This window comes from Magnolia sinica, chromosome 5, assembly GCF_029962835.1.
Source record: "Magnolia sinica isolate HGM2019 chromosome 5, MsV1, whole genome shotgun sequence".
NCBI classification, from domain to species: Eukaryota; Viridiplantae; Streptophyta; class Magnoliopsida; order Magnoliales; family Magnoliaceae; genus Magnolia; species Magnolia sinica.
The window spans coordinates 87,173,790-87,197,111 of NC_080577.1; the positions used below are offsets into that span (position 1 = coordinate 87,173,790).

Sequence of the window (23,322 nt, forward strand, 5' to 3'; positions counted from 1 at the left end):
TGCCAATGTACCGATATCTCCAATAAATTTTATTTTTTTAAATGATTGTATCACCAATAATTTCAACTATATAAATTCCAGTGAATCGGCGATATTTCGAGAATATCGCCAATGTATCGATATTGCAAAAAATCTGTTTATTTAAAATATATATATATATACATATATATATATATATATATATATATATATATATATATATATATATATATATATATATATATATATATAGATATATATATTGGTGCATGGTTGTATGTAATGTTCAAATTGTTGACAATAATATCAATAATATCGCAATTTATAGTTATCGGATCATGGGAATACCAAGAACACAATCTTTCATTTCCTTTCCGGTTGTTGACGATTTCTCGGCGAAATATCATGTGTTGTCAATATTCTAAAATATCGATGGATGTTTGAATAGAAGGTTGGATGGATACATGGGATGGTTGGACTAATTTCTTACGACAACGCATGCTTTTAAGCCCCCATTTACTGGAAACTTATTATATATGCATTCTTTTTGCAATTTTTTTAATTCCTAAATATGCGAGATATGTATTTTAGCTTCTCTTGAAGTTTCATTGAAAAATTCCACCGTTTTCCCAATGTTACCCCAATGTCTCCCTCCATCTTTCTAGCTTCAATGGCTTGAGGATTTTAGTCCAGAAGGCGGACCAAAGGTCTCCCAAGAATTGAGGGGGAAAGTGGAAGATCCCAAAGCTATATATGGTCACTAAATGAGTCAATTTATAGATTTTATTACATGCTGAATCACATAACTTTAGAATACTCCACATTGCTAAACAAAAAGTTCCTAGGCGAAGCTTTGCTTCTAAATTATTCAAAAACCATCGATACATCACAAAGGCAATGGAATGCAGTCCCACTTTGTGCAACTACACTTTTGCTTAAAACTCACGAAACTCGATTGGAAAAAACTGCATCAGGCCACAGGTCAACTTGAAAGCCAAGTTTAAGTCCTGGGTTTTTCTTCATTTAGTTTGCATGCTTAATCAAAGGAGAGCCTATCATCAGTAGGGAACTGGATACAAACTGTTTGGTGGCAATAGAAGTCTTGCATAGATGCGTTAGCATTTATAGTGTGAGCAGACAGATCTGCAGGAAAAGATAGTAACGAACTATTTTTGGATTTATTTTTAGCACAACTTCAGTGCAAACAGTGAACACCAGAGAGAAGATAAGCTCATTACGCCACCATTGACAGCGCAATGCATGTTACAATTCTCAGTCTCACCCACCATTAGTTGATGATCTGAGATATGTTCACAAGTGTTGGTACATACTATCAATGGCTTATAATTAACATGTAGAGAAGGTCAAGATCAAGGAAGATGAAATAGAAAAACTACTCATTGTGTAACAGCTGTAAGCTCCAACATTTGACTATCAAACCAAAGAAACATACATGGGACAGGGAACCATGGTTAAACATAATCAAGTACCTGTATGCTTGCTAAGTGTTGACGATGTTCTGCAAGGGTTGCCGCCAAAGATTCAGCATGACCACTACTACCGCTATCTGATGCACATCGTAGAAGCTCTGGACCCTCTCCATCATTGGTCTTGGCCTACAATACCATCAATTGTATAAATGGCACCTTTTTAGTGAAAGGTAAAGGACATTTTATTAAGAATAGGAGACACAGAAGACAATATAGAGACCAGAAAACAAGGAGTCATCACATGCTTTGCTTTGTTTCACAAAACCATCTGCTTCGTCAAAGCTAATAAGCATCTTCACTTTGTCATGTATTAGACCCGCACGGCCAAGGACATGGTCGCGGTGCATCGCAGAACACACCACTGACAAAAAATAGTGAAGTAATATATACATGTGTGTTTATATATATGGGGAAATAATGAGAAATAATGGGGGTATGTGTGTTGTTTACTTCTGTATTCTGCATGGGGTGTGTGTGTGTTATTTATGTACACATTAACAACACATACACCCATTATTTCACGTTATTTCCTGACAAATAATGGTAACTAATAAGATGATATAACAAACTTTGTAACTAATAATGGTGGTGGCCGTTACAGGGACCGTTACCATTACGTAATACCTTGATGTGATCCCCATGGCTTTCAGGGACTGCAGGTCTAAAGATTTAGCTATGAACCTCTTGGACTTTAATAAGATTATCTTTCTATATAAATAAACTAATAAAGTTTTTTTTTGAACAGTAGAAAGAAATGTTATTAAAAACTAAAAAGATAAAACTTTTCCAAAACAAAATTTGCTGGAAGAACCTATCTTTTCAATATAATCTGAAATAGTATTTCCATTGCATAAAGCAAAGAACACCCACATACCTTAACTCCTAATTTCCTCCACCCATCTTCCCTATCTCCATATACAGACTCCAAAGACCCCAACACATGGCGTTCAATGAATCACCCTCAATGATTGAGGAACCTGTAATCGGATGAGTTCTTTTAGGCCCATCCATAGTGCCCCAATTTCTGCAGTTCCAATAAGACCAACAAAAATTGCACAAATTTCTCCCCCCAATCATCCTTTATGATTCCTCCGATTTCTGTGGGACCCTGATTGCCCCTTGATCAGCCGTCGAAGTTAAGCTTCGACATTCCCTTGGAGGGAGCCTTCTATGACATGCATGACGGGTGAGTGAAACTTGTCCTTATAACCTCCATCCAGCCACTTCAGGTTGCTAATTGACATTCCCCTAAACTCCTTGTCAGACACCCAAGAGATGATTCTTCCCATAATACTCTCTTCCACACGGGCCACAAATTCTGACACATTTCGAAACACTTTCTTAGGGCTCGTTTGTTAAATCTAAAGTCCGAAGCCTGAATTTGAACTCTGAATCTGAAGTGTGAAAACTTGTTTGGTAACTGTCTAAAAGAAGTGCCGAAGTTTGAAAATTAAGTATTGAATCTGAAACAACCTGTTTGTTAATTAACATCTAAAATGTCTTAAATCTGTTAATTTGCAACATTTGCCCCCATCTCCTATCTGGAGATGTTTTGCATTATGAAGGGTTTATTTTTTTAAAAAAAAAAAAAATGAAAACAAAATCATTTAATTAACATCACTTTGATTCAAATAAACTAAAGCTGACCCATATCTTAGGTGGATCACACCACAGGAACAATCGAATCCCTACCATTAAAAACTCCATGGATTCCACCGGAATGTTTATTTGCCATCCAACTTGTTGATAAGGTCATAAAGACCTAGGTGAAGAGACCACACAAATATCATCTTGATCCAAAGCTTTTGTGGCCCACAAGAAATTTTTAATGGACAATTGCCACTGTTTCCTGCACTATGGTCCATATGAGATTTGGATCTACTTCAATTTTTTGCTCATGCCCTAAAATGATCTTTCAATAAGGATGGACAACGTGGATGTAGTCAGTAGTGACGTACAACATGGTGGGCCCAATAGACAAGGGTCTCACCCACCTCGTGGATCCAAGGGACGCAGATTGCCAGCTAAAGAGCCCGTAGCTACTGGACAGTGCTATGTGGCCCCCACCATGATGTATGTGTTTTATCAATGTCGTCCATCCATTTTTCTAGATCATTTTAGGGAAAGATTCCAAAAATGAGGAAGATCCAAACCTCACGTGGACCACACCACAAGAAACAGTGGTGATTGAACGCCCACCATTAAAAGCTTCTTGGGGACCACAAAAGTTTTCGATGAAGTTGATATTTGTGTTTTCCCTTCATCCAGGTCTGTGTGACCTAATCAACAGGTTGGATGGTAAATAACCATTGCAGTGGGTCCTATGAAGTTTTTAATGGTGGGCGTTCAATCACCATTGTTTTCTTGTGGTGTAGGCCACTTGGAAGCAGATTGCGTACTGAGTAAACTCTGTGGGCCCAACTGTCATTCGTGCATTTTATCCACTCCGTCCATCTCTTTTAAAAGATAATTTTAGGGCTTTATCACAAAAATGGCGTTTATCTAATCCTCAAGTGGAGCACACCACCAAAAACAGTGTGAATTGAACATCTACCGTTGAAAATTTATTGGGGGCCAAAGAAGTTTTAGATCAAGCTGATATTTGTGTTTTCCCTTCATCCATGTTTGTTTGATCTTATGAACAATTTGGATGACAAATAAACATCACTCGGGGCCGTAGAAAGTTTTCAACGGTGGAAATCAATACTTCTACTTTTTAATGTGGTATAGTCCACTTGAGCTCTGGATATGCATCAATTTTGGGTTCAACCCTTAAAATGATCTGGAAAAACGAATGGACGGCGTGGATAAACCACATGCATTCTCGGTGGGTCCAACAGAGTTTACTCATTACGATAAGATTGTACTACGTAACTTAGTACGCAATCCGATTTCAGTCCACTTAAGATTTGGATGTCTCATTTTTTGGATCATGCCAAAAAATGATCTGGAAAAATATATGGACGGCGTGGATAAAACACAAACTGATGGGGCCCATAGAGCATTGTCCAATAGCCACCTCATTACTGGCAGTGAGGTAGACAATCCATGTCTAAGAACCGGGGATCCACGGAAGCCACACCAGCAAATCCAAGCAGTATTGGGTACTAACTACATTAGATGGAGACAGACGGTCCTGCCAAGGGTTTCGTGGGGCCTACCTTGATGTATATGTTTTATCCACACCGTCCATTAATTTTTCCATACCATTTTAGGGCATAAGACCAAAAACATGGCAGATTTAATGCTCAAGTGGGCCACACTACAAGAAAACAGAAGGCTCTGATCAAGTTGATATTTGTGTTTTCCCTTCATCCAAGTCTGTGTGACCTTATGAGGAGGTTAGATGGCAAATAAACCTCATAGTAGACCCTAGGAAGGTTTCAATGGTAGTCGTTCAATTCCCGTTGCTTTTTGTGGTGTAGTCCACTTGAGCTTTGGATGTGCCTCATTTTTTGGGCTCATGCTCTAGAATGATCTGGAAAAGTTGATGGACAATGTGGATACAACACATAAATCATGGTGGGGCCTAGAGAAGTTCCACATGTTAAAAATTGGGTTGTATATTACACAATATATTCAAGAGAGAATCTTCGTGGCAACGTGCGCAAGAGCAATTTTGGAAGCAATTTTTTTTTATTTTACAAGAATCCACAAAACACATTCCGTATTCACCATTAAGCTAGTCCTCCATCACTGAAAAAAATCAAGAAAAATCACAGAGCGCTTTCTAGGTTCAATGTTAACAAACAACACTTATCGTGGAGCGCTTTCTGGGTTCCGCCGCATGCATTGATTTTTTTTTTCAGTGTTAACAATCCATAGAACGCATTCCAAGTTCAGTGTTAACAAACAACACTTATTGCGGAGCGCTTCATGGGTTCCACATTCAGTGATTTTTTTCAGTGTTAACAAATAGGCCCTTATTCCTTTCCTTCGAAATCAACCAGCGACCTACCAAAGATAAGCTCCAAAGAATACTGCCTCTTAGAGTCTTAAAACCAACTTCCCAAGCATCAAAGATAATGTCCACTGATGGGGGCAACATCCAGCACATCTGGATAGATTCAAGATGAATGTCCACAATTCTATGTTGAAAAGGCAACGAGTGAAAGAAGATTCAATGTCCCTTTCAACTTTAAGTCGCATATACCAGCTATTGACAAAATCTCTCTCTCGATTATGGAGATGACAAGTGTGAGGATTTGTACTTTCCCTGGCCACCAAACAAAATTAGGCAACTCTTGGTCGAAGGGATTAAGATTCTAAACAAGTAATGGGATGGCAAGAAACTCCCTAACCCAGAATACTTTTAGTAGAATGATCAAACTAAGGATTGATCTCTCTCCCAATTCTGAAACCTATGGTCAAAGGCTCAAAGCCATGCCTAGGGATGAAGACTCCCTCCAACAAGGAGAGATGCTGGGAGAGAGTCAATTTCCTCATCATAGAAGCCTCTTCTGAGATAAGTATTACAAACAATTCAGTCCCCTTCCTTGAGAAGCATCCATTCACTGTTATATCTTTCTTTCCACTGCCAATCAATATAGTCCAGTAATTCCTATAAAACATTTGCATATTGAACATTGTGCCATAAGAGAATGTGGGACCCATTTCCAACAGCATATCTGATTCCATTCTGGAATAAGGGCATGACTTCTTTGGATTGCTTTCCCGACGATCTAGCATTAGCATGGGCGCGGTTGACAAACTAAGATTTTTTTTATTTTTATTTTTATTTTTATTTTATTTATAAAAATAAAAAAAAAAAAAAAAAAAAAACCCATATTTGAAGCAGATGACCCTTTTCCATAGGCTCTTCTCATTTAACGGGAAGTCGGGAACCTCCACAACCACTTTCAAGCAGTGCCATATCCATAGCCTTCATTCTTTGGTTGTTTAGGCCTATCTCTCTTGGTTTGCACACGTTTCTCCTCCATTGGAGATGGTACTTTACTTTTCCTCCCTTCCCTACCATAAGAAGTCCCTATAGAGTGATTAAAATTCAGGTTGGCAAGATATTCCTAGACCCAAAATTTCCTTTGTAGATTGATCGAACTAAAGAGTCCAGACCAATCTGTCTCACAAGTGAAGATTCTATGGTCAAAGCCATGCCTAGGGATGAAGACTCCCTCCAACAACGAGAGAAGATGGGATAGAGTCAATTTCCTCATCATACAGACCGCTTCTGAGCTGAGTATTCCAAATAATTCAGTCCCCTCCCTCGAGAAGCATCTGTTCACAATTTTTCCCCACTGCAAACCTATACAGATTCTAATTAATTCCTAATTGGAACATTGGCATATTAAACATCTTCTCGTAAGAAATGCAGGACCCATTTCAACGGCATATCTACTTCCATCCTTGAATAAGGGCATAACTTTTTGAATTGCTTTCCAAGCTCCCAACACTTTAGCATTAGCTTGGGGGCAGGCAACCAACTACGATTTTTTTTTAAAGGCCGTATTTGGAGCAGATGACCTTCTACATAGGTTCTCCATAGCAGGAACCTTCACAACAACTTTCCAAGTAGTGCCATATTGATAGCCTTCAACCTTTTGATTCTTACACCTCCCATTTCTCTCGATTTGTGCAGTTTTTTCCATGATATGATATGGTATTTTCCTTTTGCTTCCCTCCCGCCACAAGAAGTCCCTATAGAGCTGGAATGACAATTCCAGACCAAGGTCATGAGATGGCAAGAAACTCCCGACCTGGAATCCATTTGTAGAATGACCGAACTAAGGACCAATCTATCTCCCAAGTATAGATTCTATGATCAGAGCTACTAGGGATGAAGACTCCCTCCAATGAGGAGAGAAGCTGGGAAAGAGTCAATTTCCTCATCATATAGGCCTCTTCTGAGCTGAGTATTCCAAACGATCTAGCCCCCTTATATATATATATACACACACACACACACACATACTGAATTTGGAGCAGATGATTCTTCTCCATAGGTTCTCCTCATTTAGTGGGACCTCTACAACCATTTTCCAAGTAGTGCCACATTCATAGCCAACCTTCTTTTTATGCTTACGCCTCACATTTCTCTTGTTTTGCGCACTTTTTTCCACCATACAAGATGGTGCTTTCCTTTTTATTCCCTTCCCTGCCATAAGAAATCCCTATAGAGCTGTTCCAACCTTTCTGAAACACTAGTCGGACATTGGAAAAGGGACATAATATAATGGCATGTTAGAGATTGCCTCCTTAATAAGGATTATCATCCCTCCAAACAGAAAATCTTGAGTCTTCCTTTCACCCTTTCCAATATCATATCCGAAAAAGTTTTTCTAGGCTTTCCAGTGCAAAGTGAGAGGCCCAGATAGGTCCCCAGAGAAAGAACCTGCCAACATCCCAGAATCTCTGCCAAACTCACCATAGAGCTCTCTGATACATTACACCAAGGGTTTCTAATTTTGAGCAATTAACCATTTGGAAGGAGACTGCCTCATACCATCTTAGAATGATTTTTAGCTGATACATCCAGTCCCTCATAGAGTCACAGAGAAGCAGCGTATCATCTATAAACTAAAGATGTGCCACCTAAAATTTCGACCTTTCCACTCTGAATCTAGAAATAATGCCCTCTTCCATACCTTTATTGATCATTCCATTGAGTGTCTCTATCACCATCACAAACATAAACAGAGAAAGAGGATCTTCTTGCCTCAACTGTCTTGAACACCTAAAGAACCTTTCATGGTGCCAATTCTGACAGTCGAAAACAGGGCCTAGGTAATGCATTCTTTCATCCAGCTCCTCCATTGAACACCTAATCCCATCCTTCTCAACATATATTCAAGAAGGCCCAATCAATATAATCACAATATTTTCCATGTCCACATTACGTACCACGACTAGTCTACCACACTTGTGACGGCATTCTTAGCATTAGTTAGCTATCAACACTCAACCCAAAATCCACCTGCTCACGGCAGTGTTTTAAATAATGGTAGAGTGTTGCGTAGCATTCGGCCCTCTGTAACGAGTGGCATAAGTAGCGTAGCGTGTAGCATAAGCTACATAATACTTCTAATTTTTAACTTAAAAATAGAAAAATATGATAAATAGTAAGAAAAAAAAACCATATATATATAGAGGCATGCTCACCTACGCACGTGCGCACCTTTGCACACGTGTCATAGGAGTCGAATCCGAACGGTCCATAAGATGCAGAATCCCATGAAACCCCAGGGGGTGAATTTTCACCCTAATCTAAGATTCCGGTGGGCCATAGAAAAGAGAAATGCAAATTAAAGGAAGAAACTGTTTGCATTTTTCATGGCCCACTGAAGTTTTGGTTCAAAGTAAAATTTGGTACTTGGGGGTTTAATGAGGCTCTGCTTCATGTGGACCGTTCAGATTTTCGAGACTCATCACGTATGATGAGTTCTCAAAAAAGTTCGTAGGTAGTCCGTGCAAACTGGTTCGCAGGTGAGTGTTCCGCTATATATATATATATATGAATGCCTAAAAGATTATTCATTTTTCCAAGTATAAGCATGTTCAAACAAGCTAGTAATTATCATTTATCAAAAGACATTCCACATATATTAACCAAATCAAATCATTATCACATCAACAACTTTCTAAGCAAGCCACTTTAATTGATAATGTCTAATTGAAACCACAAGTCACAAGTATGAAAAGAAATTAAAATCCCACAAGTTGAGAGTATTAAGTACATACAAATACAATTATCACACACACACAAAGATTTTATATATATATATATATATATATATATATATATAAAGTAGTGTATGCTACAAAAGCTATGCATACGCTACGATGCTACATACACTACGCATATGTTACAATCTCTATAGCGACTACATAAGCTATACACGTACGCTACAACACTATGTACATTGCCCATACGCAACGACCCTGTAGTGTACACTTCAGGGGATTTACGTTATTTGCTAACGCTACATACCGTCGTAGCTACACTATGGACACTATTCAGAACACTAGCTCATGGTAAACGCACCTTTGGAATAGTAAATGATATTCAGAAGAACATGAGACATTCCAGTCAATGTAAACTAAGCCAGTATTTGTAGGGCCACCAATGAAGACTTATTGGGCAAAAATCTTTGACTCCCAACAGCACCTCTTCTTGGGAAAGAGAGCAATGAAAGATGATCCTGCCAACTTTGACCCTTCTGTGAAATTCTGAAAGGACACCGAATCAAAGACGATCCCGAATCCCCTCTTAAGAAAAGTTGTGTTCCAGTATATGTGATTGGGCTTCTATGATCTGATCAAATTACAGCTTACAATGTTTCAGCCATTTCCAGTAATATACCTTGTACATTTTCTTATAAAAGACGACAATTGCCTTGCATATTTCTGCTTGATCATCGATTGGAAGAATTTGGCATTTTCATCACCTTATTTCAGTCAATCTGCAAAAGCCCATTACTTCCACTTCATCTCTTCCTCACCTTTTCTGAAGTGTTGTCTAAAGCTTCTAACACCTACAATTCTCACCTTTTAATAGAACTCTAGCTTCCTCAGCATTGTTGACAGATCGGATTTCATCAAGGATACTTGTTTCTTTGACTTCAATGCACAAAAATTAGGGCTGTCAATGGTTCAGGAGATTAGTTGAACACCAAGGGTGATTGCACCCAACCTTGTTATGATACAACAGAGGACTGGTACAGTGTTACATAGATTGCAAACCCCCTCTACATGTTGTTCCGAATCACGCGATCGAGACTATGGATCACTCCAATCCAGATTGCTTTTTTTACAGGCCCGAGATTTGTGGTTTAACACTCTTATTGTTTATTTATTAAGTTGTAATAAAAATTTGTATTTAGAATATAGACATTTATACTTTGACTAATGCAATAGCAGGCATATAATATAACTGAACCACAGATGCAGGATTTATTTTAATAATCATATATAATAACTAATATGCAGTACGCACTTAAGTGACCCACATGATCTTAACCCTAGTGTGAAGGAAGTAGTGCATCTCGCACACTTGTTCCCAAAATGCATACCAGAGTCACTGATTCAGGGAACCTTGGCCCAGTCAAGTCATTAGAGTTATGTATCTTGCTTAAGGCACTAAGGTGCCACTGAATAGCTACGCACATCTGAGACTTCAAAACACAAAATCTCAAAGTTGTTTATGCCATAGCAGCATAACAATAAGAGAAAACAAATATGACATCAAATGTATCAAAGATACTACCCTCAGATATGAAGATGACCGCAAGTCTATGCAGAAAAACAACTCAGAAGAAGTAGATCCTTGCCTATGTTCTTTGGGCATTTCACGCACAAAAAGTCCTTCGAAGTTTTTTTTTTTCTTTTCTTTTTTTTTTTTTGTGAAAGACTACTAAAATTCATTAACCCAAAAGGCAAAAACAGCTCTACACGAAAAGAGGTGACCCTCTCGTCGCCAGCTTTGGAAAGAAGTAAAAAAATCAAAGCACTAAGACACCCAGCCAAGAAACCAGGACACCCACAATACAAGACTATTATCTGGGGTCACCAAAATACCCATCCCAATGCCCCAACAGACCATAAAAAGAGCAACCTCGGAACTCAGGTCTCGCAAGAGTGCAGCTAATAATCATGGCGGAGATGTTCCTTGAGATTATGTTTGAGAACTTTTCTTCAAATATCCTGCTGTTTCTCTCCTTCCAAATCCCCCAAAGAATTCCGAAAGGGAGAGAATCCACAATATCTTTTTATGACCTTATAGGGCCCGTCAGTCCTTGAAAGATGTTGGAAACAAGCACAGGCACGGCACTTCATCTAGACACTCAAAACTGTGATCTCTCTCTGAAAAACATAAATTTCCTTATATATTGCTCTTTCTTTTCCGAGGGAGGAAACTTCTTAGTGAAAAATGCTCACACTAGTACCCCAAAGCAAGGGAATGCTGACAAGTGCATAGTTCTTGCAAGCCTCAGACACAATGTACCCTTCCTTTTCAAAGCAACCAGTACACTGACATGTAGAAACTCAACATGTAGCCATTTCCACATAATTTTCATGTACTTTCAGACAATTGCACCAAATTAACAGCAGTGCAGGATCATGAATCTGGTCAATGAAATCATGTATAAAATAAAAATTCCTGTGTGTAAGTCCAGTCTCTGGCCAACCAGTACACTGACATGTAGAAACTCAACATGTAACCATTTCCATATAATTTTCATATACCTTCAGACAATCGCACCAAATTAATAGCAGTGCAGGATCATGAATCTGGCTTATGAAATCATGTATAAAATAAAATTTCCTGTGTAAGTCCAGTCTCTGGCCAAATATCAGAGTGATTGTAATTCAAGGACCAAGTGATGCTCATAAAAGACAATAATCAATAAAGGAAAACCACATACCAGATGAAGTGACTGCTTATGAATCCGCTGTAAAGCGTGTGTCCAACGCCTGAGAACTTCTGCTATATCTACACTAGGGTGTACTCTTCCACTTCTATCATCCACTCGAGGAAGGGTTTCATCATTCCCTTTAGAATGAGTTGAATCTAAACTGTTTTTTGCCTTTTCCCTATTCATATTGATAAATGGTTCAGCTATCTGTCCTTGACCATCCGTGTCAGCTGAACTTAGATCACTAGGTTGAATCGATAATACATCGGGATGAGGAACATGAGAACTTTGATCCATAGCTGCAAGCAAAGATGATCCAGAGATGCGGTACCTAATAAAAGAATTATATGTCAAAAACAAGTAGGAAAATTTCATCCATATAACTTGAAAAAATCAGAAATTACCTATGCTCACGGTGAGCTATTAAGTCCTCAATTGGACCTGAAGCGAGAACTTCATGATGACCTGTAAATAGAATAAACAAATAAACAACTTTAGTGACATTACTAGCTCCAGAAAACAAACTTAAGAGCTGAAAGTTTGTGATAAAAGAGAGAAGACACAAGAGGAGAGAAAAGAAAATAATTGAAAGGAGGAAAAGAGAGGTTAGAGCTGGAAGTCCCCACCCTCATGCTTTTATTTACTAAGTCATAAAATCAAAATACCAAAAATGCACCTCACTTTATACAATTTACAATATAAGCCCAATACCAAAAATACCCCTCACTTTATACAATTTACATTTTTCTTGAGGCGATAATAAGAATTTATTATAAAAGGCCAAAGGCCAAATAATACAAAATAAAAGAACAGAAAAAAAAAAAGAAAAGAAAAAGAAAGAAACAAATGAGAACTACGCCCTATAAATTTAACCAGCTATCTGGAAATTGAGCAGCAGGGAAAACATTAGCTGCATGCACCCATTCAATTACATTCATTTTTGCCCGACTAAAAACCTTTAAGAAAACAGCCCCTTTGATTTCTAAAACAGCGACTATCTCTCCAACCAAATGCTCCAAAGACCTGCTAATCAGCATAAATGCCATATTTGTTTCCCGGCCTTGATCTTACCCCCTCCATGCCAAGCCGAGAAAAACTGATCATTTGATCTTGAAATAACCCATGAAACTCCAAATAAATTCAAGAAGCCGAACCACATCTTTGATGCAAAAAGAGAGTGAATGAATAGATGATCAACTGACTCGCCATCACTATAACATAGAAGACACATTACTAATTATCATGCCGCGTCTTCGTAGATTGTCCACTGTAAGAACCTTTTTCCTACCCACCAACCATGCAAATGGCGCCACCTTGGAAGTAGCACCATATCGCCAAACATGCCCTGTCTGACACTCGACTTGCTCAAATATAACCCCCATCTAGTCACTTGTACAAGGACTTTTAATGCAGGATAATTAACCACTTGCTCTAAAAGCTCGAACTGATACAGCATGGCGAATTAATCCCTTTATCTCATAGCCCAAGCCCCACATCGCATGGGTTAAGACCTCGGTCAAACCCCCCTCGTGGGCCCCACATCACATGGGTACCACCTCATATGAGCCACCCACCTCACACGAACCGTCCACCCCAAGTGTGTCCCTACATCCCATAGGCTAACCCACTTGAGCTCGGCATGAAAATGCCTTGTATTAATCACTCCCAGTGAGGAGTCTCAAACACGAGACCTCTCGCTCTAATACCAATTTGATGCAGGACAATTAACCACTTGCTCTAAAAGCTCGAACTAATAGAACGTGGTGAATTAATCCCTTTATCTCATAGCCTAGGCCCCACATCGCATAGGTTAGGACCTCAGTCGAACCCCTCTCGTGGGCCCCACATCACATGGGTATTGCCTCACACGAGTCACCCGCCTCACACGAGCCACCCACCCCAAGTGTGTCCCCGCATCCCACAGGCTACCCCACTCGAACTCAGTGTGAAAATTCCCCTACATTAACTTTACTGAGAATTTTTGAGATTTTTCAATGAGCCACGCCAAAGTTTCTTCCTCCAAAATTAATGGGAGGCGATTCGAGAGAAATCCAACATCGTTAACAATTCTTCCACCTCTTCATCGATCAAATTTCTTTTACAAGGAGGAACCCAAATAACTTCCTCACCATGAATGGAATAACACCTCTCAACCGAGATATTTGGATCTTAGGCGATACGTTGATGCAGGACATGAAAATTAAATACGATATGCGAGATTTTAGGCTTGAGATCACGTTAGTTCAGAAACAATTACACAAATTCCATATCCCACGTGAAAGTCCAAACATTCAATTAAGGGGAATCTATGCGGGTCCAAGCTTACACATGATAGGGCTGGATCAATAAAAATTATGAACCAAACGATATTCAAAGATAAGAAATAATCATCCACACATGCATAGTAATTAGTCCATAATCCAAGGGATTCAGGAATTCCAATGCAGGAAACTCTAGGGTAAGAAAATGGGCATAAATTTGGAGATTTGAGTAATTTAGGGTTAGGTTTAGGGATTTTGGGTGAAAGCGGAGTGAAAGAGAGGAAAGAGACGAACCAAAGAAGTACCGCACGCATGGACAACAATAATGGCCCAGACGCACGTGCGTGTGATCTCAACCGCACGTGTGTGGGGCCCACTATTCAGAAAAATGTCACCTTGGCCCTGGTCGGCTCAGGATGGACTCCAAAACCCCCAAAATCTCAGCTCAATCCAATGTACGGTTTGTGCGTGGTGCTCCGCCAAAGTTTTAGCCCTCTTACAGGTCCAAATTCTGAAAACTGGCTGTAGGGGATGAATAGCTGCAAAAGCTGGGAAATTCAAAGCAATAATGATGATAGAAGATGAGATATATAGATGGGAGAGGGTAGAGACGGATGGGGATAGATGTGGCTTCACACCACGTAGTTAGCCCTTCGAAAAGGGAGGGTTTTGCACTCACTTTGAATTCTTTTACAACTCACTAAGACAGCAGAAAAATAAATCAGGAATTTTTATTAAGCTTCAATGAATGAAAAGAACTAAGGGGTGCCTATTTATAGGGAAAATCCTATACCCCAAAAACTCGCAACATGTGCGCAACCTATTACTTAGCAATAAAGTAAACTAAAATAAAAAACCAAACAAAGAAATATAAAGTGTTCATGATGTTCTAAATAATAACAATAAGCAAAATCTAAAATATGAAATCAATCCGACGAGTGGGCCACAATCATGAGATCCCATGATGGGCTTTTCTTAACTATCGGGCCCGCCCTTTTGAACAAAAACTTCGTCTTCTAGCTAGGAGGCCCTCCCTCGACGTCGTAGTCGAGTCAGATCGATGGTGGGGCCCTCCTTCTGCGTATGTACATGCGTAGGGGGTGGTATGTGTGTGCGTGTAAGCGGCGTGCGGCTGTGCGTGCGCACGATGTCCTCATAAACTTTCCCCGGTTGCGAAGATTTCACCACTGGCAAAATAAAACTCCTGAACCGCTCCAGGATGTCAGGATCAAGTCTCTGAAGCTCCTCAGTGAGCCACGTGCTATCTGAAGCTGGGCTTGACTTCCATTTAACCAGGTACTTTTAAAACCCGCCGTTCGATGTTGAAACTATCTCATGGTCCAGGATAACCTCTACTTCTTCTCTGGGTGTGTAAAGGTTAGGTATGGTAGGTAGAGGCTGGGAAGAAAGGTCGGGAAGAGTAAGTATGGGAGGTAGAGGCTGGGAAAATGGGTCGGGACGAGTAGGTATGGGAGGTAGAAGCTGAAAAAATGGGTCAGGATGGATAGGAATGGGACGTAAAGGCTAGAAAAATGGGTCGAGAGGGGGTCATAGATCAAGGGAAAGGTCTAGGGAATCAGGATTGTTAGGCAAAAGGCTGGACAATGCATCAATGACCCCTTGAAATGCAACTAGATCCTCCACATTGAATGTGGATCTAATTCCCCTGGAGGGTGGAAGATTTGCCACATACGCATTGAGACCATTTCGTTTTATAATTTTGAATGGTCCAACGCTATACACGTGTAATTTTCGAACAGCTCTCTAAGGGTACCGCTCTGGCCTGATGCAGATCATGACAGAGTCCCTTACATTGAATTCCTTCAAACATTTATGCTGGTTTGCAGAAAGTGAGTAATGTTCATTACTAGTCATGATCTTCTGCCTGATTTCTTGATGCCATGAATGAATGTGATGCGCAAAAGACTCTGCAAGCTCTGACGACCTATAGGACAGTGACAGAGGAACAAGATCAATAAGTTTCCCAGGTTTATAACCAGTAACGACTTCACAAGGACTGGAACCTGCGGACCTGTTGACAGAACTATTAAACGCAAACTCAGCTATAGGTATTACGGTGTCCCATGCATTGGTGTGTTCTATATCCCTCCTAAGGAGAGACTCATCTGGTATATCATCAGAAACAACATCACGAAACTCATCCACTACCGGAATGGCCTCAATGGGTAACTCTACACCAGCCTATGGTGCACTCTCTCTAGCCACAAGGTCGCACATGTTGTACCCCTCAAAATAATAGTCTTAATGTCCCTCATGGGGTGGGAGTACGGGTGCACGCCCATGACTGATTCTTTGGACACCTCCATTCATTGGTCTATCCTCCTGGCCACCTGCCTGAGATTGGTCATCTTCCCTAATGGTGGGGTTTGTCCTGAGGGAGGCCTTTATTTGGTCAAGGCGTTGATTTATGCTTCGTTCCAAGCACTTACCCCAAGACTTGATCTGATGAGACATCTTGTTTAGTGACTCTAGCAATTGTTCCATGTTTAGTGTAGGGTGTTAGCCAAAACCATGACCCGTACGTGTGGGCGTACAACTTACTAACTCCACCTAAAGACTTTCTACGACGACTATATGGGACTAAATGATCCTATGAGACTCTATATAAGGGGACTATGCAATGTTACTCCAGCAATATAGTTAATAAAATAAGGGACTATGGACTCCTAAAAGCTACATGTGATGGACTAGATGCATGACGGACTCAAACAAACTAACCCTAAACAAATAATGTATTCCCCTATAAGAACCCTAAGCTCTAATACCAAATTTGATGCAGGACATGAAAATTAAATATGATATGCGAGATTTTAGGCTTAAGATCACGTTAGTTCAGAAACAATTACACAAATTCCATATCCCACACAAAAGTCCAAATATTCAATTAAGGGGAATCTATGTGGGTCCAGGCTTACACATGATAGGGCTGGATCAATAAAAATTATGAACCAAACGATACTCAAAGAAAAGAAATAATTATCCACACATGCATAGTAATTAGCCCATAATCCAAGGGATTCAGTTATTCCAATTCGGGGAACCCTAAGGTAAGAAAATAGGCATAAAATTGGAGATTTGAGTAATTTAGAGTTAGCTTTAGAGATTTTGGGTGAAAGCGGAGTGAAAGAGAGGAGAGAGATGAACCAGAGAAGTACCGCACGCGTGGACAACAATAATGGCCCAGACGCACGTGCATGTGATACCGGCCACACGTATGTGGGGCACACTATTCAGGAAAAGGCCACCTTAGCCCTGGTCAGCCAGGGATAGACTCCAAAACCCTCAAAATCTCAGCTCGATCCAATGTACGGTTTGTACGTGGTACTCTGCCGAAGTTTCAGCCCTCATACAGGTCCAGATTCTAAAAACTGGCTGTACAGGGATGAATAGCTGCAAAAGCTGGGAAATTCAAAGCAATAATGATGATAGAAGATGAGATATATGGATGGGAGAGGGTAGGGACGGATGGGGATAGATGTGGCTTCACACCACGTAGTTAGCCCTTCGAAAAGGGAGGGTTTCGCACCCACTTTTGAATTCTTCCACAACTCACTAAGAGAGCAGAAAAATAAAGCAGGAATTTTTATTAAGCTTCAATGAATGAAAAGAACTAAAGGGTGCCTATTTATAGGAAAAACCCTATACTCCAAAAACCCGCATCATGTGTGCAACCTATTACTTAGCGATGAAGCAAACTAAAATAAAAAACTAAACAAAGAAATCTAAAGTGTTCACAATGCTCTAAATAATAATAATAAGTAAAACCTAAAATATAAAATCAATCCGACGAGTGGGCCACGATCATGAGATCCCATGATGAGCTTTTCTTGACTATCAGGCCCACCCTTTTGAACAAAAACTTCGTCTTCTAGCTAAGAGGCCCTCCCTGGACATTGTCATCGAGCCAGATTGATGGTGTGGCCCTCCTTCTACATACGTACATGCGTGGGGGGGGGGGGCGGTGTGCGTGTACGTGTAGGCGACGTGCGGCTATGCGTGCACACAATGTCCTCATCATACGTGTTAGATGGGGAAATAATGTACTCAATTTTTTATTCCACGCCCACATGTCGTCCCAAAATATAAGACCCTGAGAATATAAAATATGCATAAGAGGAACTAAAGGGTAGAAAACGGAGGATAAGGTGGGGTGTATGATCATACAACCAATACTAATCAGTTTTAACCACGGTGTTCCATAACAGTAACGGTGGTTGTAATGGCCACCGTCGTTGTTGTTGTTGTTACAATATGGGTCGTAACAATTGTAACGCCCTTTTTTTTCTTGAAAAATCTCATTACGGCCAGCCATTTCGACCCCATAATGCATAATGGCTACCATTGCTACCATTACATAACGGCCATTACGTAACCATTTTGGCATACTATGGTTTTAACACTCCCCCTCAAGCTGAAGCATAGATGTCATCAATGCATAGCTTGGAAAAGATACACTTGGATTTGCGACCAAGAGCTTTAGTGAACAAATCCGCAAGCAAATCTTAAGACTTGAAATGCGGTGTAGAAATTTTGCCATTGTTGACTTTCTCATGGATAAAGTGATAGTCAACTTCAATATGTTTTCTTCTCTCATGAAAAACTAGGTTGTTTGCAATATGAGTTGCATTGGAAAGTTATATCAAAACTCATCTCTTGTAACAACTTATGTACCCATACAAGCTCGCACATGGTATGTGCCATGGCCTATATTCTACTTTTGCACTAGATCTTGCTACAACATTTTATGCCTTATTCTTCCAACATTTTATGCCTTATTATTCCACGCGACCAAATTTCCTCCCAATAATTTACAATATCCAATTGTAGACTACCTATCTAATACATTACTTGGCCAATCAACATTAGAATACCTAATAACCTAGAGATGATTATGTCGCTTATATAAAATTCCTTGACCTAGAGTTCCCTTAAGATACCGTAAATTTGGACAGCTGCATAAAATGTAGAATTCTTGGAGAATTTATGAATTGACTAACCACGCTAACAGCATTATGATATGTTTGGTATGTTAATATTCAAATAAATAAGTTTTCCAACCAATCTTCCATACCTTCCTGGGTCTTCAACTAAGTCTCCTTGGTCACCCTCCGGTTTATGATTAGGATCCATTGGTGCATCAATGGCTTAGTACCAAGAAGACTTGTATATGTTAGTAAATCTAGGTATTTTTCATTGTGAACTTGTGATATATTAACCCTTCCTTGATTTTGCAACCTCTATTCCTAGGAAATACTGAACATGACCTAAATCTTTTGTCAAAAAATTGACCTTTGAAGGTACTGCTTGAGTTCTTTAATTCCACATGCACAACCAGCATAATCATACCAAATGCGCCCCTTCATATGAAGACTGAACGATCAGCCCGACTCCTCGGTAACCCATCATAATGCAAAACATTCCAGTTAACATGGATGATAGACTGAAGACCCTTGTGTGGCGTACATAAAATGTTGTTTAGAATCTATTTTCAGTTTTCTTTTTCCAAATTTCTAATGTTTACCATTTTTGTTTATTTTCAAATGTTTCTTTTAATTATCTTTTATGCTTAAACCTCGCCTCCAAGGATAAATGGATACAATGCATGTCTTTGTTGACTTAAGTTGACGTCAAACAATAAATGGAAACGATGTTCATATTAAATTCATCGAAAAGAACGGGCACACAATTAACAACAATATTTTTTGTGAAACAAATGACAAAGTTTCTGATAGAGAATGCACAAAATTTTATACTAAAGAACAATAAAAGAAAATATAACTCTCGTTCATCCACCCGAGCTCAGTGGTGTTTACCAAACAACATTTAGAGATGAAATCTAACTAAACAGAAATAATATTTTAAAATTTTAAACTGCAATAATTAAAAAACAAAAACAAAATGAATAGAAAACCAGGAAGATGGATACTTACTCTTACGAGATAATAAGGACTCCCACAAACGAGTTGCCTTGGAGACCAAATGAGAATTCTGACCCAAGGAATTAGAGAGACGGTCATCCCATGGTTCTCCTTCCAACTTTGCTTTGCTCCTCAGATCCTGTAGTTTTTCCAGCTCTTGCTGTAAATAAGCCTGAGTTACACAAGCAAAAAAAAAAAAGTTGTAGCAGTAAGTAATATTAGCACAAACAAAGAATAACAATATCCATGATATAATGGCAGATTAGGAAAAATACATGAATTCTGCAGAATAAGAGTTGCCCTCTACCTCTTCAGCACAAAGACCACGAAACTCAGCAGTTATGTCATGGGCCAAGCTTGACCATGTAGCTTGCCTATGGACAGCAGCATTTGCATTTTTAATGAACTTCCTTCGTTCAAGGGCTATCCTGGCCTGTTTTATAGCACAAACGGCTTGAGTGAGAAGCAAAACAGGTCATCAGCATCCACAGGTGAAAAGTTTGTAAGGCAACTTTTACCACAATCACTGGAGGCAATCAACATTTGCATAGATGATCAATGGGTCCAGAAAAATGCTAATTAGTCAAAGAGACCATCAAATGGTCACTGACAAATGTCAATCATTGATCTCATATGGAACTTATCAACAGGCTCATAGGCACAGCTGAAACAACAAATTACATTTGCAGAACCAAGTGCTACTTAAACACACAACCTAAAAGTCAATCAGCACTGAAAAGCAAAGCCCAAAGAAATCATCATCATCATCATCATCTAAGCCTTATCCCAACTAATAGGGCTCGGCTACATGAATCCTTTTTTCCGCCATTCCACTCAATCAAGGGCCATACTTCAGTTAGACCATAGGTCAAAAGCCCAAAGAACTATTATGAATAAAGCGCATCTTAGTGCAGAGGAAGAGAGAATAAATTATCAGAAGTACCTTTGTTACTGGAAGTAAAGTAGCTGCATGCGAATATGACACATCTGTTAATGAAGCAGGAAGTGGATTAGAAGCCACATCAGCTGGAAACGTTCGTCTATGGACCTCCCGTAAAGCATGCAAAGAAAGTTGCCACAAAAGCTCAACAAATCTGCAATCACAATATAAAACTTATAGCATAATAGAGATATCTTGACTGGGAAGTTAGCACTGCCCTTATTTCCCAAATAGGGAAATGATATGGTAGAACCAGTAGAAACAAATAATGTATGAATAACGACTGACTGGATTGTGGGCCCAACTGGATGGCCCACTGTTCAAAAGTGACACCAATAAAATGATCCTTGAAATCATTTTTCTATACCTCTTCCCACTGATTGTCTACCATGAAGCATTTTGTTTTCTCCTGTGTGTTTGAAGGAAGGAGATAAGATGAATTAGATCACCAAATCATTGACTTTTTCCACCAGTCGATCACCCACATTAGGTCCACAATCAGGACAGTCATTGTTCAGATGTACCCCTCTTCCCACATATACAATTGAGAGAGATATCTACCACATTCCTATTTGATAGGTTCTGCCATGTCATTTCCCAAACTAAAGCGACATGCATACTAACCCGTATTTCCAAATTTATACACAAATGCATGTTCCTAGGATGGTTGCGACTTGGGAGAATATGAGCCGCGAGAATACATAAGAAACTTACAACTTTATTGGAGTATACCTCATACAACACCCTCAATGCATCATACCTTTAGGAGCTCTCATCTACATTGGCTCTGTGCTTCTTCATTGTACCATAGTTGTAAAAGATGTGTGCTTATATTGTAATATTGCGTAATATCTAAAAATAGGATGTACTTTGTCTACTTAAGCTCTCTTCTTGAGTGAAATCAATGAATCAAAACTTCTTCTATCCTCTTTCTTTCATTATCAGTTAGGTTAACATCAAAGTACATGGTATCGGATGCCCACTCTACCATTGATCTGCTGCTGGTCCCACTTCATGCTCAAGTGCTAGATCTATAGCTGGTTATATATATATATATATATAGAGAGAGAGAGAGAGAGAGAGAGAGAGAGAGAGTGAGATACGAGCTCATTCTAGACTTCTGGTATTTTTTTCTGGATATTCACTGATGAATATATTTCAAGCAGTTCCTCTTTGAAGGCTGTTCAAAATCTCTGGTATTTTCCTTGGATACTTGTTAGACCTGTATCTTTTGGGTTCTGATTAAAATCTGGGTATTTATATCTGTCTACTGGTTAACTGTTCACGCCCTGATCAGAGATTACATCGAGAACCTCGAAAAGAGGGCGCGAAATGCAAAACTCCGAAAATCCAGGCCTTCAACAGAATCATTTTGTTGAAGCATGCTGGAAACTACATGGCAAACCCCTCTGTTCCTAAGCGCAATGCACATAATGTTTTTTTTTTTTTTTTTTTTTTTTTGTGTGGAATCAAATGGAAGTTCCTTTGCTACCAGTGATAGCAACTCATCCGGTGAATTCATTCAGGTCCCTCGTGTTGAATATGAATCAATGCATAGAAGACGGCTAATCTCCATCAGGATAATCTCATTCCCGGTTTCTCAGCTAGCCCACCCTTTGCGTAATCAGGTACTTCAACTTCTACTCTTCATGTCACTTCGCTCAATAGCCCTTGGGTAATTGACTCGGGAGGAACTAATCACATGTCGGGTATGTTATAATCCTTTTCTTCCATTACTCATGCACCTCTTGGCAAAGTAAAGGTAGTGGATGGCATCTTTACCAACAATGCTGGAAAACAAATCATCCCTACTTCCTCTACCTTATCATTGTCCTCGGTTCTCTTTGTTCCTAATGTCTCTGCTAATCCCTTATATGTTAATTACCTTACAACATAGTTAAATTGTTCTCTGACCTCTTTTCCCACTTACTGTATTTTTCAGGACTTGGAAGACAAAAAAGGTGATTGGTGGTGGTTACGAGGATCGTGGGCTGTATTTTCTCGACTCTCATAGCAATCTCCCTGCTAGTTCTTTTTAGTTCAAATAAGGATGAAGGTTGTGTGTGGCATTGTCTGTTTAGACATCCATCCAATAGTGTTTTGAAACAATTGTTACCCATATCTTTCAATATGTGTCAGTTTATTTGGAAACTTGTGAACTCTTGAAAGTTTTTTCTTTTTTTAGAGATAACAAGATTTATTAGAAATCCTACCAAAAGACAGGAAAAGAATACAACACAAACTAGGAGGCTACAGAAGAAAAGGAATCAGCTGTGGCTACCTTAATTGTAGGGGCGCAACCCTTTACAAGATCCATAACTATATTAATTACCCCGTCCATGA

The 23,322-nt window shown here is 39.4% G+C and overlaps 1 protein-coding gene across 1 annotated transcript in view; it reads right to left on the reverse strand.

Moving 5' to 3' along the window:
• The window catches only part of LOC131246245 (AUGMIN subunit 6-like), a 48,790-nt gene that overhangs the window by 19,898 nt on the left and 5,570 nt on the right, over positions 1-23,322 (reverse strand). Inside the window, exons 4-9 of the mRNA XM_058246172.1 lie at positions 20,983-21,133; positions 20,347-20,472; positions 20,052-20,211; positions 12,244-12,304; positions 11,849-12,170; positions 1,470-1,595 (exon numbers count right to left, since the gene is read on the reverse strand). Coding sequence (XP_058102155.1) covers positions 1,470-1,595; positions 11,849-12,170; positions 12,244-12,304; positions 20,052-20,211; positions 20,347-20,472; positions 20,983-21,133 — 946 coding nt within the window. The remainder of the gene's footprint in view (positions 1-1,469; positions 1,596-11,848; positions 12,171-12,243; positions 12,305-20,051; positions 20,212-20,346; positions 20,473-20,982; positions 21,134-23,322) is intronic.